The 15,752-nt window shown below is 47.0% G+C and overlaps 1 protein-coding gene across 7 annotated transcripts in view; it reads right to left on the bottom strand.

Annotated features, from left to right (window-relative positions):
• Positions 1-15,752, bottom strand: part of PPFIBP2 (PPFIA binding protein 2) — a gene marked incomplete at its 5' end in the record, with an annotated part of 122,057 nt that overhangs the window by 6,157 nt on the left and 100,148 nt on the right. For 5 of the 7 annotated variants that reach the window (XM_079707427.1, XM_079707430.1, XM_079707428.1 and 2 more), the window contains 8 exons: positions 980-1,102; positions 1,414-1,502; positions 1,709-1,820; positions 2,103-2,253; positions 9,033-9,161; positions 9,863-10,004; positions 11,650-11,788; positions 15,400-15,441. In XM_079707427.1, the coding sequence (XP_079563553.1) occupies positions 980-1,102; positions 1,414-1,502; positions 1,709-1,820; positions 2,103-2,253; positions 9,033-9,161; positions 9,863-10,004; positions 11,650-11,788; positions 15,400-15,441 (927 nt within the window). Of the gene's footprint in view, positions 1-979; positions 1,103-1,413; positions 1,503-1,708; positions 1,821-2,102; positions 2,254-9,032; positions 9,162-9,862; positions 10,005-10,433; positions 10,467-11,649; positions 11,789-15,399; positions 15,442-15,752 lie in introns of all 7 variants that reach the window. The other 2 variants (XM_079707429.1, XM_079707432.1) reach the window with 1 other exon arrangement.

Below are 15,752 nucleotides of genomic sequence, written 5' to 3'. Positions count from 1 at the left end.
AGATATCTGATTCCAGAATCCCGTTACTCCCTGACTCTGGTTACTTTGGGACTAACACATGAAAGCATGGAGTTATTCATTCAGTGATTCAACAGAACTTTAAAGAGGACTATCAGTTACGAGCTGAGTGTTTTATAGAATCAAGATCTCACTGGTGTGGCCAAATGTTTTGGGCGAACACACGTTAAGATACACCTGAGTACCCTCAAGTGGCACCTGGGTCTTCAAAATGCCCAGCAATGTGCCTAACACATAGAAGGTTCAAAACGTGTTTGTGCAACAGGGAGAAAAGAGGGGATGGAGAGTATAGAGATGAATTTTTAATCCCCTGGAAAGCTGAGTTACTCTTACAGCAGGGTTAGTCTTGGCTCCCATGAACATAGGAGACGGCGTGTGACTGACAATCCTGTAGCTTTGGGGCCCACCCAGAACTCCGAGGTTCCTGGGACATTATCAGGGAATTCCCCAGGATTTGGGTTGCTGTGTTTACCTCCACCATTTCTTCTCTAGCAAAACCTGATCATGGATTCCCTGTGCGCCTGGGGCTGGAGGTCAGTTAATTTTCTACCATCGAGTAGGGAGATCTATTTTGAAATGTCTGGTTACTTATGGGTTCCTCTGCCTACTTTGACACCGTCTTTCCATTTTGTCTTGCCCTTCCCTCTCCTTTGCTCCATTTCCTCATCTCCTTTAATCATTATGATGGCCTTGAAAGACTTGCTGCTACTGCTCTCCAGCCCATAAGCATATGTCTCCCAAAAGGAGGGAGGAGTTGGAAGGCTAGTGGCTGCTGTGGGACGCAGAGTTCAGGCCACAGGCGTGTTGGGACACCATGAAGCCCTAGTAAAGGGAAGAATCCACAGCACCATGGTCCAAAATGCAGCCACTTTATGACTATGTCATTCTGGTTTTCTCACACCTGATCTTACAGGTGTCCCGGCTCAGGGCTACCTGGACAGATACAGTGTCCTGCCCTCACCTCATTAGCTGGCCGCCGGTGCAGGCAGTGAGGGTTGAACTTGTTGACATGCAGCACGTGAATGGCACATTTGATGCTGAGATGATGTAGTTGGCTGGTGACTTTTAGGAAAAGTAAATCATTCTGGAAAAGTAAAGTTTTGTTGATGAACCAGAGCTTCCAAAGTGACAAACACCCGCCGAGGCTCCTTCCCAGACCGTACACAGACAAGTGGTCTACTACACGTCAGCAATGTATGTGGACACACAACAGCTTTCCTTGGCGCAATGGTTCGTACTCTGCTAATTGGGACCTCTTATGTGACAAACAACACTGTTTTAGACCTGAAGGATATGAGGGAGGTGTGGAATCAAGTTTAAATACCGCCATGGGGACACCTGAGTTGAGTTGGGTGTTCACAGGGACAACTGAAACACTGGAGGAAGGACCCTCACCACAGTTAGGTACTGCAGCATTCGCCCGTCGACTCTGGATTCATGAAACTGGTCTTTGTACTGGGGTAAGCCAATATCATCAAGCCAACCTACAGAAACAGGGAAGTGAAATTTGTGAAAATGGGAGACTGTGGATGCCAAAAAAAAAAAAAGCAAAAAATTATCATTCTGAGTTCCAGCTACATTTCCCCTAAAGTTTAGTAATCCGTCTGCCTGTCCCAAGGACACAGCTGTCTTTGAGGTCCACATTCCCAGGGAGCTGCCAGAAACATAACACACATATGCCTGTCCTTACGTGTCACCCAAATGTGGTCTAGTAGTGCAGACTTCTCCTCCTGCTTGGTGTTGATGGCTTTCACTGCTAAAACCAGCTTTTTCCTATGAAGAGGGTGTTTAATTCCCAGCTCCTGAAAGTGAAAGATGAAGACAGATGTGACATCTCGGCGGGCAGCCTGGCCCTCAGAGGATGTTGTGCCTCGGTGGAGATACTCCACCTGGGTGGAGCATGGAAGCGGACCTCTGCCCAGCGCCCTGGGATCAACCTGAAGTGACAGAGAGAATCTTGCCCTCCTTTGTCAACTCTCCTGTGTGTGGGCGTGGGTGGGCAGTGGAGGAATGGGGGGCCTCACTTCCCCATGCACTGGTTTGGGGAGAGATGGGAGCCTCCTAGCCCAGGGCTCAGCCCTTACCTTTTCCATGTCCTGAGGGGTAGCTGTCAGTAAAGTGTGGCCAGAAGTCACCCACTGCCTGGCAAAGATCACGTACTGAGCCAGGCCAAAGTCCTCCAGCCATGCACACACACGCTCTGTGCTCCACTGGGCGAAGGGGGCGTTGGCATCACTGGGAAGCAGGAAACAGCATGACCCAGTTACCAGGAGAGCCGGGGCCCCAGCTGAACATAATAGCGCCTCACAAAAAGGGACTAGGTTTAAACAAAAACCCCCATCATGGGATCCAGTTGAACAAAATCCCACTACAATGCACTCATTGGAGGTAGACTCTAGAGTTTCCCGGGATAACCCCTGGTCTGAATCTCAAGTCTGCAGCTGCTGGGAGCTTGGGGCAGTTATATGCTCCTCAGGAAGCTGTGCTCACATGTGCTATCAGTCCACATACACATGCACGCGAGCCAAAGCCCATTTGGATGAAGATCCACACCTGAATCATGTTTTACACAGGGCTTAATATCGTTTTCAGGAAAATGCTTAGAAAACTAGGAAAAGGGTATCTAACATTAAAAAAAAAAAAACCTTCCTCCAATCAACAACAGTTAATGCCTTATTTACTAATGAAACACTAGGGGCATTCACATTAAAGTTAATAAAGGACAGTATTTTTTATCACATTAGTAACACTAGTCTGAGTTGCAGCAAATATAAGAGACAAAATAAAAATAAAAAACATAGCTATTAGAAAGGTAGAAATAAAAGAAAGCCATTCTTTTCAAATGATACGATTGCCCACCTAAAAAATCCAAGAGAGCTCAGTAAGGTGGCTAGTTATAAAATACACTCCTAATATTTATGACATACACAAATCAATAATTTTCTATGTACCATCAATGCACAGATACTAACATTTTTGTTCAAATAATCCACTCACAGCAACCAAAATTACGAAATGTCTAGGAGCTGTCTTTATAAGGAATGTGTGGGTCCTGTGTAACCGTGTGTGGGGATGGGGGGAGGTGGTAACTATGACACGCAACTAAGCAGCATAAAAAAAGACATGAATAAATGAAGAGCTAGATCATGTTCCTAGACAGGAAGCCTGGGTATTACAAAGCCATCCGTTCTTAAAGACATCAATTTTTCATTTAAAGTGTAAAGGTAATGGTACACTCAAAATCCCAGTTGAGTCTTGGGGGCGGGGGGGCATGGAGGTTAACAAAGCAACTTTATATTCATTTTTTAAAGGAGGATTCATGGAATATAGAAGACTAGCTATTCTAAAAGATTCCTTCCAAGAAAGTATTCCTAAAATGCTGGTGCAAAAGAAATTTTTTTTAATGCCTAGATGAGGCATCAAAAATTTTCTTAAAGTGAGGGTGTTCCTTAAAGGGCCAGGATGACCATAAAGCACCATTCTAGAACAAGTGCTGGAGATGATGTGTACCTTAGAGCAGGTGCTGGTCACTCAGCCTGGAGCCTGGGTTTTAATGAATCATGAATAGGTGCAGATCCAGGTTTTGTGAAAACTGGAACTTATAAAATTTGGGGGGCCCGCTAAGAAAAGTACACAGTTTGAATATGGAATTAGGAACAAAATGAGTATTTAGAATAAAAACAAATCACAAAAAATTACAAATCTAATCAAACTGAAAAAGATCATGAAATCCAGAAAAATAATATTTTTATTAACAAAAATAATATTTTTATTTAGTTAACTCCTAGATATACCTCTATAGTACTTTACCTTCATGTTTGGGGTGCATATTCTTTGCTTTATCAATGTCAACAACTCTATAACATAGCTGTCCCTCTGTATCTGCCAGGGGATTGGTTCCAGGATCCCCGTAGACACCAAAATCCAGGGATGCTCAAGTCCCTTATATAAAATGGCATAGTTCACTCAGCCCTCTGTATTTGTGGGTTCCGCATCCATGGATTCAACCAGTGGAAATCCGATCTGCAGTTGTTTGAATCAGTGGATGGGGTGGGGCTGTATTTTCTGTGAGAAGCTTTCCGTCTTCTAGCATGACTGACCAATATTTTTTATTTTGATAGTTTTTTAAGTTTTAGCTTCACAATTTATAAATGGTATTGTCAAATACATTTTTAGAATCATCAAATCTAGGAAAACCTCTATCAAGTGTCTTTTAGATGCGAGCTGTAAAATTCCATAGCGTTCAAGTTTTTTAGTGCTAATCTTAAATATTCTTTGAATTGATAACATTTACTTAATATATATCCTTGTGGCTGTTGCATATTAGGCAACATCATCTTGGTCAATGTCAGTATATCATGTAAAATCAGCAAGAAATTTTCATCTTTTGCCAATGTGTTCATATAATTCACTTTATATGAACAACACTCTAGGAACCTATTTACTATTTTTGTTTGGAATTTATCTGTTGCTCTTAGTGAATTATTGCTTTTGGTTTGATCTGGGATTTTTTCTTATTAGAATAGTTTCTCAATTTCAATGCTCATTTTATCACTTTTATTTCATATTCCATTAGTTTTCAATTTCATTTATTTTCTGGTTTCTTGGAATTGGGAAGAAACAAATATTCTACGTATCAGAGGGATATTTCAGTTCTGAGGGGAAATTAAATGTTTTTGAGACTAATTTGAAAGCCTCTGTCCTGGAGACCTTTTCATAACACCCTAGAGCTCTGATGCTCCTCTACCCTCGATCGTCTCCCCATTTCCCCCTTTGTGACTGGTCTCTGCCCTCCTAAGCCTGTGCTGCTCCTACAGTAGCAGACCCAGCTTCCCTAAATCCTGGGGTTCTGTCAGTGCCAGGGTCTCCCATACTCTTATCCAGGGCCACAGCTGAACATGCTATTAAGTAATTTAGAGATGACAGAGAAAGTACCTTTCATATACAGCCAAACCACTTGTTTTATTGACATGTTCCAAAACATCCTTCCAAATTGCAGTTAAAATGATGTAAGTGAGGTTTATCAAATAGGCCATTCCCATGGTAGACGGAGAACACAGGGTACACTTACAATTGTATGTATATATTTCATTAGTAAGTGCATTTCTGAAAAGAGGGGACTTCTGTTTTGACTAAGCATCTGAGAGGACCAAATCTCCTGCTGAGGATTTGGCAAATATGATTGGAAAGAATTTCCACAGACTGGCTTCTGGTTTTGCCTATTTCAAATGTTCTTTCTTTTTCCACTACCCCATACTTCTGAAACCAAATGCCAGAGGACAAGTTCATTTTGGTACAAGATCTCTGACTTTGCATCTTTGTATCAGAATGCTGGGCACACTGGCACATTGGAAGCCATTTTTATAGTAGGACAGCTAATTAACTAAACCTAAGTAAACCAAACATGAAGTGACTGCAAACCACATAAACATGATCCCATTAAACCCAAACTAAATGGATCCCCAACTCAACCTCCCCATAGCCAGATCCCAAAAATGCCCATGGATATTCCAGCATCATCTGATATTAGGCAAAGTGTAGACCAAGGGTAAGTTGGAGTAAAGAGTCAGCAGTCTTAAAACTGTTTGTTTAAAATATCTTACTTCTGAAAATATTTCAAAACACACGGCCTTGTCAGTACATTGGTTGGATCCTCTCTGGACCATGGAAGGGGTCTAGGCAAGTAACTGACCTTGAAGCTTAAGCTTCCTTACATTCATGATAAACCTGACACTGACAGTGAATATGGGATAAAGGCAGTAAAATGGGGCCTGAAGCAGGGAAGCAGTCTAATCAGAGACCCCTCATAAGCTAGAGTCCCTAAGGGCAATACATTCTGTAGATCAACTCAGAAAACCCCTCCACAGGGATGGGATCCGGCCATGTGGCTTTAAAGACTTGAACATTACACTCTGCTTTTTCTTGGGGGAAAAAATCCTCTCTCACCACACACCAAAATAAATCCCCAAATAGATAACTTCTAAAGTTTTAAAAAATCACTTTTTTAAACTCATAGTTGAAAACCAGTTTTTTAAACAATCAGCAAAAAAATTTAAAACAAAATAATGAAAGAAATCACAAAGGAAAAGTTGATGAACTTCATTATACACAAACCTAAAAATTTCATATATCAAAGTAAAATTCTGCAACAAACCTAAAAAATAATTTGTTACAACTTTTAGATGTGGCTTAGTATCTTAGTACAGAACAGACAGAAATCTATAAGAAAGATGTTAAATAACTAGTTAAAAGATATTAATAACTAAATAAAAATGGGCAAAAATACACAGTTCACAAAAGAAGAAATAAGAAAACATGTAAACTAAATTAATAATAAAAATAATTTTTGGAGGTCTATAAAACTAGAACTTTAAACAAAGAAAAGCTGCAATAACTTAATGCTGACAAGGTTGTAGGTGCAGCAAGCACTCACTGTACAGCAGTGCTGACTAGAATGTAAATCAGCAAAATAGGGAAAAAATAAAAAAATTTATTCTTCTGATAACCTGAGAGAGAGTTCCTATGAAATGTCATGATCAAATGTTATATTAAAAAACAACTGTTTCACTGGAAAAAACGGATTGGGGCTGGAGACTTTCAGTAACAATGAACTTTTCCTATAGGAATGTTGGTGACAAAAATTTTTTAAGGCTATACCTAAATATCTACAAACTATAAATACCAGAGGACATTAGCATATAATTATATCACATTTCTGTTTAGGAGTAATAAAAGCCTTTCTTTCCCACCAGCAAACTCATTTTTGTTACCATAAGCAGAGTGGTAATAAACATACAGTCTCATCAGGCCTTCATTCCCATTCTCCTTGTCATCCATTGCTACTGTTTACAAAGCACAAAGACATCCAAATAAAGCAACCCTGTGGCTGAACTGCAGTTTCGCCTTCGGCAAAGAAGATTCCCTACACTGGTTGCCCCATACCAAAGGGACTTATAAGATGGTGGATGGGCCCTAAGGAAAAATACCTGAGGGTCTTAGAAAAGTTTTACACCCTGACCAGTGATTCCCCCTTCAAGAATCATTCCTAGGGCTTCCCTGGTGGTGCAGTGGTTGAGAGTCCGCCTGCCGATGCAGGGGACAGGGGTTCGTGCCCCAGTCCGGGAAGATCCCACATGCCGCGGAGCGGCTGGGCCCGTAAGCCATGGCCGCTGAGCCTGCGCCTCCAGAGCCTGTGCTCCACAACGGGAGAGGCCACAACAGTGAGAGGCCCGCGTACCGCGAAAAAAAAAAAAAAAAATCATTCCTAAAGGAAAGCCAGAAGTGGAACAAAAATTCATCATTCAAGCTCTGGTGACTTTATTTTTTCATCTCAGAACTATCAGAAACACTCACGTCTAAGGTCAGAAGATTGCCAAGTAGATTAGAATTCTCTTTTCATGGACTATATGGATATGCTTCCTTTGGCTCATTTTCTAATGTCTCTGAATTGGTTTCTGCCTTCTCAGACCATATGCTTAGAGTCTCTAGCCTCTAAAAGCTAACGTTTACTGAGCATTTTTTGTGACTAGAAGCATAAACACCACTCCATGATCCTGGGGGAGCAGAACCAGGAGGCTACACATCCTCAGGTTTCTCTGTAAGGATCCACCTGGAGGATGGATCTGGGGATGCTCACCAAAGGTCCTGAGTGTGTACATGGGAGCGCCTGGCCAAGCCTAGGGACCTGAGGGGGGCTGAGTGGGGGAGCAGGGTGCATGTGTGTGTGCTCCCTTCTTTGGCGGGGGTCAGGTCTGTGAACAATATGCTGCACCAGGGAAGCATTCTTCCCCCTTCATTGGGATCTAGACTGTATGGTTTCTAGAATTAACATGTGAGTTGTGCACATCTTACTCAGTAATCACCTGCACTTGGCACTGGTATATGGCAATCTTAGGGGGATGAAATTTAAGAGGGTTAAATCTTACTTTTCACTGTTTGGTTAGATTTAAAATGTCACAGTCCAATCCTGAGGAAGGCCCCCAGAAGCCTGACCTTGGCTGAGGAGCTCAGACTTTAGGAGATATTCCGCTGGAGACAGTGTATTGTGGGGATCATCTGATGAGAGCAGAGGGTGCAGAAAAGGGTTTCCCTAAGACATAGGAGTAAAGATTCACTTGGGCAAGTCGGAAGGGAGGCACTCTTCTCAGAGCAGGGAGATCTGAGGAAGGGGGGTAAAGCTGGTGACTGGAGGGGGTCCACCAGGGCGATCTCTGGGAAAGTGTCATTACTGATGCTTTTTCATTAGGGCGTGATGGGAACAGTCATGCAAAGCTTCCCATTTTGATCCCTTTACAACTCCCTCCAGTTAACCCTTCAGGAAGGTGTGGTACAGTGTGTCATGAGGGGTAAGGGCAGACTGGCACCCCAGCACCCTTCTGTAGAGGTCTGTGTGGAAGGAGGGGACCACCCCAGAGGCAGGTGCTGCTCTCTCCCCAGTCTCCCAGGGGAAGGTGACCCTTGAATGGCAGACAGCTGATACCAGGGTTAGATGTGCAGGAGCTCACATAATCCTCACAAGAACTTTCACAAATACTTGTTTTTGACCACCCCCACCCCGCCCCACTTCAGAGATCAGGAAACTGAGATGTAGAGAAGTTACAGAACCTGGTTTAGGGCTCACTGCTAGGAAGTGGTTAAACAGAGATTCCAACCCAGGTCTCTGACTCCAGCATCTGTGCTCTGAATGGCTGCAGCGGAGCCTCTCAACCTATCACGCCAAGGCCTGCCCAAAGAGGACTGCAGATGTGCAGAGCTGCTGGGGTTCTTAGCGGGGCTGGAGCGCCACCTCCCGCCCCAGCACCTCTGGCTATAGGCAGCCTCTGCCTTTACCTCGGTGCACCTATGAATAAGCGTGAGCAATGTCCACACATGTCAAAGGGGAAAGGTCAAGAAGCTCTGCACTAAGGCCCCTGCCTTCCATCTCTGGAGGCTCTGGGGCATCCAGCCCCCATTCCCACTCCAGCCTAGACAAGATTTTACACAGTTCCTTGTAGATGGACTGGAGGGAGCCTTACCTTTTCTGACCCTTGGGGTCTCTGGTCCTAGAGAGTCGTGGCCCTGCAGTTGCCCGGAGTCCACCTCGTCGAAACTCGGCCACCCCTGGGGCATCGCTGTTGAAACTTCCTGACTGAGTCCTTCGGATTCTGTGTGGAGAGGAATCCGTGGAGACGTCAGAGGGCAGACTAAAAGCCTGTAGTCAGTGCACGCCTCCCACACAGGGCCTCACGAGCCATAACCGGGGCTCTGGATGTGCCCCGGGGCTCCGGGGCACTGGGATGGAAGCCCTGCCTCCCGGTGCTTCCCCAGAGGTCCAGCATCAAGACCTGTGATAGCTCCTTGGCCAGACCCAGCCTCAATTCTAACCCTGCCTCTGGGATTGGGCCCCTCTCCCCGGGGGTCAAAGTGCAGGTTGCTGCCTGAGAGGAGGCCCCAGTTTCTGCCTCATTTCACAGACTCAGTCAGCAGGGCCAGAAAGGACTCATCTTTCTGTCCTCAAAGATTTCTTAAGACACAGACTGAGTCCTGCAGAGGAAGAAACTGGTCTCATCCATGTACCTCTCCAAAGCACATATGTAAGCCTCAGAGGATGTGCTCAGGGTCTGTGGGATGGATGGATGCCTAAAATGAATGACACGTAAGGCAACCGGCTATATTTAATGGGCTCCTTTCATAGTTCTCCTTGTCTGGGCCCTAAAAAGTGATTCAAAGTCTTCTCTCTACACATAACCACTCAGTACTTACTGCTGTTCCAGCATCTAATTATACAGGGGGTTATGGAGATGTTTTGCCCACTCAGGAACAATATTAATTCCAAGCAATATAATTATGATCATCACCGACTTACTTTCCCCAGAATTTCTTGATGCCTTTGGGGCTCCGTTTACCATCTGGTGTCAGGGGAGACTGGGGGCTGGACTCGGTACCCGATGACGTGGGTGAGATGTCATTGACCACAGCAGTGTCGTCCCAACCACTTTCTGTGTCTCCTGAGATTGAAAGAATGGAATGACATGTGAATGACAAGAAGGAACATGACCTCTGCAAACCTTCTCCCTGAGCCTGGGCCATCCCTTCAGTGGGAGTCAGGAGGTCTGCCCCGCTCTGCCTTCAGGACGGAACTTTACAGTAAGATCTCAGAGACCAGCAGGGGCTCAGGCACACTCCAGGTTTTCTCTCTGGGGAGTTAGCGAGCTTAAGGTTCCAAATCTGGGTGAGCGAATGTCTTCAAATTCTAAGAGTTTGGGGTCCCAAACCTTGCAGGGTAACTCCAGCAAGGAGCTTCCTCTCTTTTCCCCCAGGGAGATGCAGGAATACAAGCAGGAGGGGGACCTGGATGAATGTTCAGGAAAGGGAGGGTGTCACCAGAGGGAAATAAGGGAATCTCACTCCCCACCTCACCTGGAAGGGTACAGTACCTAGCACGGGGGCACTGACACTCCGGCCACGATCTCCAGCCAACCAAGAAGCAGAGAAGCCACACGAAGAAGCAAGAGAAGCCAAAGTCCAGCCCAACAGAGTTATAGGGAAGCAAAGAAATAAACAAGAGTCATCAAGCAAGAGGGAAAAACTCAAACAGAAAGAAAACTAATCCCACGAGGAAGGATGGGGGTGAATGGTGACTGAGCCTGACCTACAGGGTCACGGCGGCGAGAGGCAGCCCTATGTGAGGGGACCAAATGCTCCTGGTGTTGCTTCCTGGCTGGTGAGGCATCCACATGCGGGGAGGGGCTGGGGGCAGCGGGGACGGAATACACCGGGCCACCCACTGCTCTTGTGTGGGTGCCAGAGCTCACTTAGATCGGACGAGAATGGTCCAAAGCTGCAGGAAGTCCACAGTCTGAGTGTCGCTAGGACATACTCATTCAAGGGCTTATCTGGAGTTCCTGTAGCCAAAGGCAGGACTGGCCAAGGGCAGAAGCCAACCCATGGGCTGGCTCGGGGAACAGCCAGGGAAGAGGAGTCGGGGGTACGGCCAGTTGGGACCAGAATGTTCCATTCTGGGCCCCACTGATCTGCTGCTGCTATTGGGGAAATACAGCCTACTGTGCAGAGACCTCCATTTCAGATGCTAAAGCACCAGAAGGACACCTGGGGACTGACATCCTCGCCCAGTGACCACTGATTCCACTTCTCTAAGGAAATGCTCTCCCTTGGAAGAGCAGATAATATCATCCTGTGGGTAATAGGGAGGCTGCAGAGAGGAAGGCAGAGACAGGAAAGAGCAGATCAGGAGGACAAAGGAGGAGGGGGGAGGACCAGGGAGGGGGGATTGAGGTGTCTAAGAGGGAGGGGAAGAGGAATGACGGGAAGGCCAGGAGCAGGTGGAGAGAGGAGGAAGAGAGGAGGAGGGGCAACGGGGGTGGAGTAATTGCAGGTGGAAAGAAGGTGGGTACACACCCTGGTTCTCTTGGGTTCTGAAGTGTTTCTGGCAGGAAACCTTGTGCCCAGACAGACAGCAATCACCTCTGGACGTGGGACCACCCTGAGGTAGGACTTGTCCCATCCACCCGTGCCCACCCCCGTTCTCCAATTGTGGCCTATGGTGTAGGGGGGTGCAGGGACCTCGTGCAACAATGGAAATGCCAAGGCCGAGGCTCCAGAGGCTGCCAAGCCTGCGGCCTGGACACTCACTCAGCCTCAGCAGGCCGCTCCCTGCGGGGTCATGTGGGGAGGCAGTGGGAGAAGATCTGGCAGCCTCTCCATTGGGCGTGGCTCCTGAAAGCTTCCCAGGTAACGTGGGGTACTTGTGCTCCACCAGGAAAGGGCCGTCCTATTGGAAAGAGAGGGAGAGAGCGCCCCAAACCCAGTTAGGAAAAACAACTCCCTGTTCTCTACGAGCCATTTTTAAACTTAGGCCGACTTAAAGACCCCTCAAAAAGGTTATTTATTCCAGGCCAGGAAATGGGATCAGAACTCTGAGAAAGAAAGAAACTTGCCCAAAGCCACACAGTGAGATGGGGACAGAGTCGAGCCCACATCCAGGGCTGACTGGAGTCCAAGCAGAAAGGGAAGCCTTTGCCATCTGGCCTCGCGCTCAGAGGTTCAAGGAATCAACAGCTGTGAACTACCCTTCAAGCTCTTTGAATACACAGACGAGAATTCCAATAAAAGCTATACCTATTGCTTTATTGTATGTTTAGAATATATAATATTATCTATTACTCATATATTATGATAATAGTTATTTTGAAAAGTATCAGGTTAAGGTGAAGCAAGACAGTTAGCACACACTCGGGGAGGTGTGAGCAGAAGCGGGCTGGAGGGCTACATGCCAGCACGGAGCCCCCCAGGAACTCAGGACCACAGTCTGCATGAGGTTCAGCCCCAGTGCAGCGGGCCCCGTGCTCAGACCCCAGCCATAGAAAGGGTCCCAAAGAAACAAGTTGATTTAAAGGGGAAGAAGAATGGCACTTGTTTGGTCAAGAAGGATTTAATGGGCCCTACGTCCACAAACCTGAGGGAAACACAGCGGGATGCATTTGAGTGAAAAGAAAAGAGAAATTAAAGCAACGTTAGCAAGGTAATCAACTGTGGATCACTTAACTGGACCCAGAAGAAAAGTAGAAAAGAAGAAAGACAAAACCGATTTCAAAACTGACAAGTCAGAAAAGTAATGGGAGACTTCAGTGACGGTAACACCTTGTGTTTTGTTTTTTTTTGTTTTGTTATACATTTATTTGGCTGTGTTGGGTCTTCATTGCTGTGCACAGGCTTTCTCTAGTTGGCGCGAGCGAGGGCTACTCTTTGCTGCGGTGCACGGGCTTTTCATTGCGGTGGCTTCTCTTTGTTGCGGAGCACGGGCTCTAGGCACGCGGGCTTCAGTAGTTGTGGCACATGGGCTTAGTTGCTCCGTGCCATGTGGGATCTTCCCAGACCAGGGCTCTAACCCATGTCCCCTGCATTAGCAGACAGATTCTTAACCACTGCGCCACCAGGGAAGTCCCCAGCGGCGACATCTTTTGAAGTTTCATTTAGTTAAAAGCCAAGTGCCCGATAAATTTCTGAATTCAGTTTGCTTATAAAGGCATGTCCTGGAAATTGTTTGAAATCCAATTCAGTCATTGAACATTGAATACTAATCCTCTATAAATCATCTCAGAAAGGAGAGATACGAGAATAGTGGGCTAAATTTTCAAGGGATTCTGAAGGAACTGGCTGGTGAAGTGGAAATAATCGGAACCTTAAGAGACGGAGACCACACAATTCTTAAATTCATGATGACCCATGAGGTACAGGCTGAACCTGATCAGACCTGTGGTCAAGACCAACAGTTTCCAATTACTAGCCCATGCAAGGGCTGCTTCATAATCACCTGGGACACTTGTAAATATAAATTCCCCACGTCCCAACCGCACCCATGAATCAGCCCCTCTGGTAGGGCACCCCGGGAGTCTGTGTTTTTAAAATGAATCTCAGATTACTCTGATGCACAGTCAGACCCAGGAACCACTGATGGTGGTGAAGGCAGAATCCAAACGGTTTCGAGAACTGAAGGGCATGCCTCCCAGCTCCATATTATACAGGAGATGTGGGAGTGGGGAGGGCGCCGGAACAGCTCTCCTGTTGCATCATCACACAGGCCTCCCTAAGGCAGGGCAGAGACAACCAAGGCCTCCCATGTGGGCTGCCTTGGGAGGTCGCTGAGGAGCTGAGATAAAAGAGGGCAGAGCCTCCTGTAAGACGGGCTTCAAAGGCAGCCGAGACCTGTGAGAAAGACGACGAAAGAAACCAAGGGCAACGGAAAGGGCTCTCTCTCAGCTCTGTTCAGCCAAGAAGAGAAGCTAGGAAGGAAGGACTCACTGCTGGAGAAAGGGGTGCAGCATCAGAACAGGACACAGAGGAAACAGAAATGCTTGAGGTCGGTTCTGCGCCTGCAGTCTCTGAGAAGAATAACCCCGGTTACAGGGGTGGGGGATGGAAATCTCAGGCGAGGAGCAGCAGATGGCTGATGACCCAGCTGCCCTGAAACAGCACAGAGGTAGCACACCTGAGCGGGAAGACCCCAGGCTGTGAGTCAGACTGACTCGGGCCAAACCCTCTCTCTTTAGGCCCTCAGAACCTCAGTTTTATTGTTTCTAAATAAAGAATAACAATTCCTGCCTCTGGCCTAGCACACGAGGACAGAACTAAACAGAGGCACAGAGAATTATCCCTTGCCCAGGGTCTGGAGTGACAGCAGTAAGCACAGCATCAGTCCCTGGAGCAAGGTGTGCGCGGGACAGACCCCATCTACAATATCAGCCTCCAGCATGGTCCAGGGCACGACGTAGAGCACACAGTGAGGACCAAGTGCGCATCCTAAGGTGACAAAATAGGAACTTTAAGGGCTTGTGACCTGTGCACATGAGAAGATGGTAACTCGGAGAGGGACTGAGGGACTCCAGTTGTAGAGCTGTGAGGAGCACGGGAGACTGACTCATTCCACGGACTCCACAGCGAGAGCCGATCCGCGGATGCTCCTTCTAGGGAGGCCCAGAGATGGGTCTAACAGAGCTGGAAAAGAACACGGGGGGTGTCTTACAATGTCATGAGCTCTCAGTCACAGAAAGCAAGGGCCAGACACCCATGTGAGGGGACACTACAGAAGGATCCTTGCACCTGAGGCTGAGTGTGCTCCTGGGTCTTTTGTTTGTTTGTTTTGATTATTTATTTATTTATCTTTGGCTGCGTTGGGTCTTCGTTGCTGCGCGCGGGCTTTCTCTAGTTGCGGCGAGTGGGGGCTACTCTTCGTTGCAGTGCATGGGCTTCTCGTTGCAGTGCATGGGCTTCTCATTGCAGTGGCTTCTCTTGTTGCGGAGCACAGGCTCTAGGCGCGTGAGCCTCAGCAGTCATGGCTCGTGGGCTCAGTAGTTGTGGCTCGCGGGCTCTAGAGCGCAGGCTCAGTAGTTGTGGCGCACGGGCTTAGTTGCTCCACGGCACGTGGGATCTTCCCGGACCAGGGCTCGGACCCATGTCCCCTCCATTGGCAGGCGGATTCTTAACCACTGTGCCACCAGGGAAGTGCTCCTGGGTTTTTTTAATCATGACTTATCAGCGCAGAAAGGATGAGAGCTGTCATGTTCCTCTACTTGTGTGCTGAGATCATAATATCCCCTTTCCCAGAGATCAGATCTACTTTGCCTTGTCAAAGAGGAATTATCAGAGCCTATAAGATGGAGGAGATAAGAAATCCTATCCCACAGATAATAGAGATGAAAGCACAGGACCCAGCTGGGTGCACATAAAAAGAACACAGGAGAGGAAGTTTCATCATTCCTGTCACCCTGCTACCCCTTACAGTTAACATATCGTAAGGTTACCAGAGCTGTAACTTGCTAAGTGAAAAGATTCTGGCAAACAGCACAACCTCACATAGACGAAAGGGACATGCGGTTAATGTACCTTGGGTTCTACCACTGGGGAGAGCTGGTTCCCACCGACGCACTATGGGATGGCAAGGAGGATTTCAGTTGTGTGGAGAAAAGGAGAACTGTGTTAGTCACAACAGCAACTCAGGGCCACCTGCCGGCCTGAACCTGCCAGGCTCATCCCTCCCTCCCCGTCTTTATGTCAGATCACCATCATCCGTGGAGGAAACACAGGTCACTGTCCGACCTCATGGACAGATGTCCCCGGGTAGCTGCCAGCTATCTGATTGGGGGAGCGAGAGGCACGTGATTGTGGGAGCAAAGCCACTGCCAGCTCCATCCTTCCTGGTTTTCTACTGTATACCAGGGAGTCTGGCGTACTGCTGG

The sequence above is a fragment of the Hyperoodon ampullatus genome, assembly GCF_949752795.1.
Source record: "Hyperoodon ampullatus genome assembly, chromosome: 7".
Taxonomy (NCBI): domain Eukaryota; kingdom Metazoa; phylum Chordata; class Mammalia; order Artiodactyla; family Ziphiidae; genus Hyperoodon; species Hyperoodon ampullatus.
This window is presented reverse-complemented; position numbering and strand designations above follow the sequence as displayed.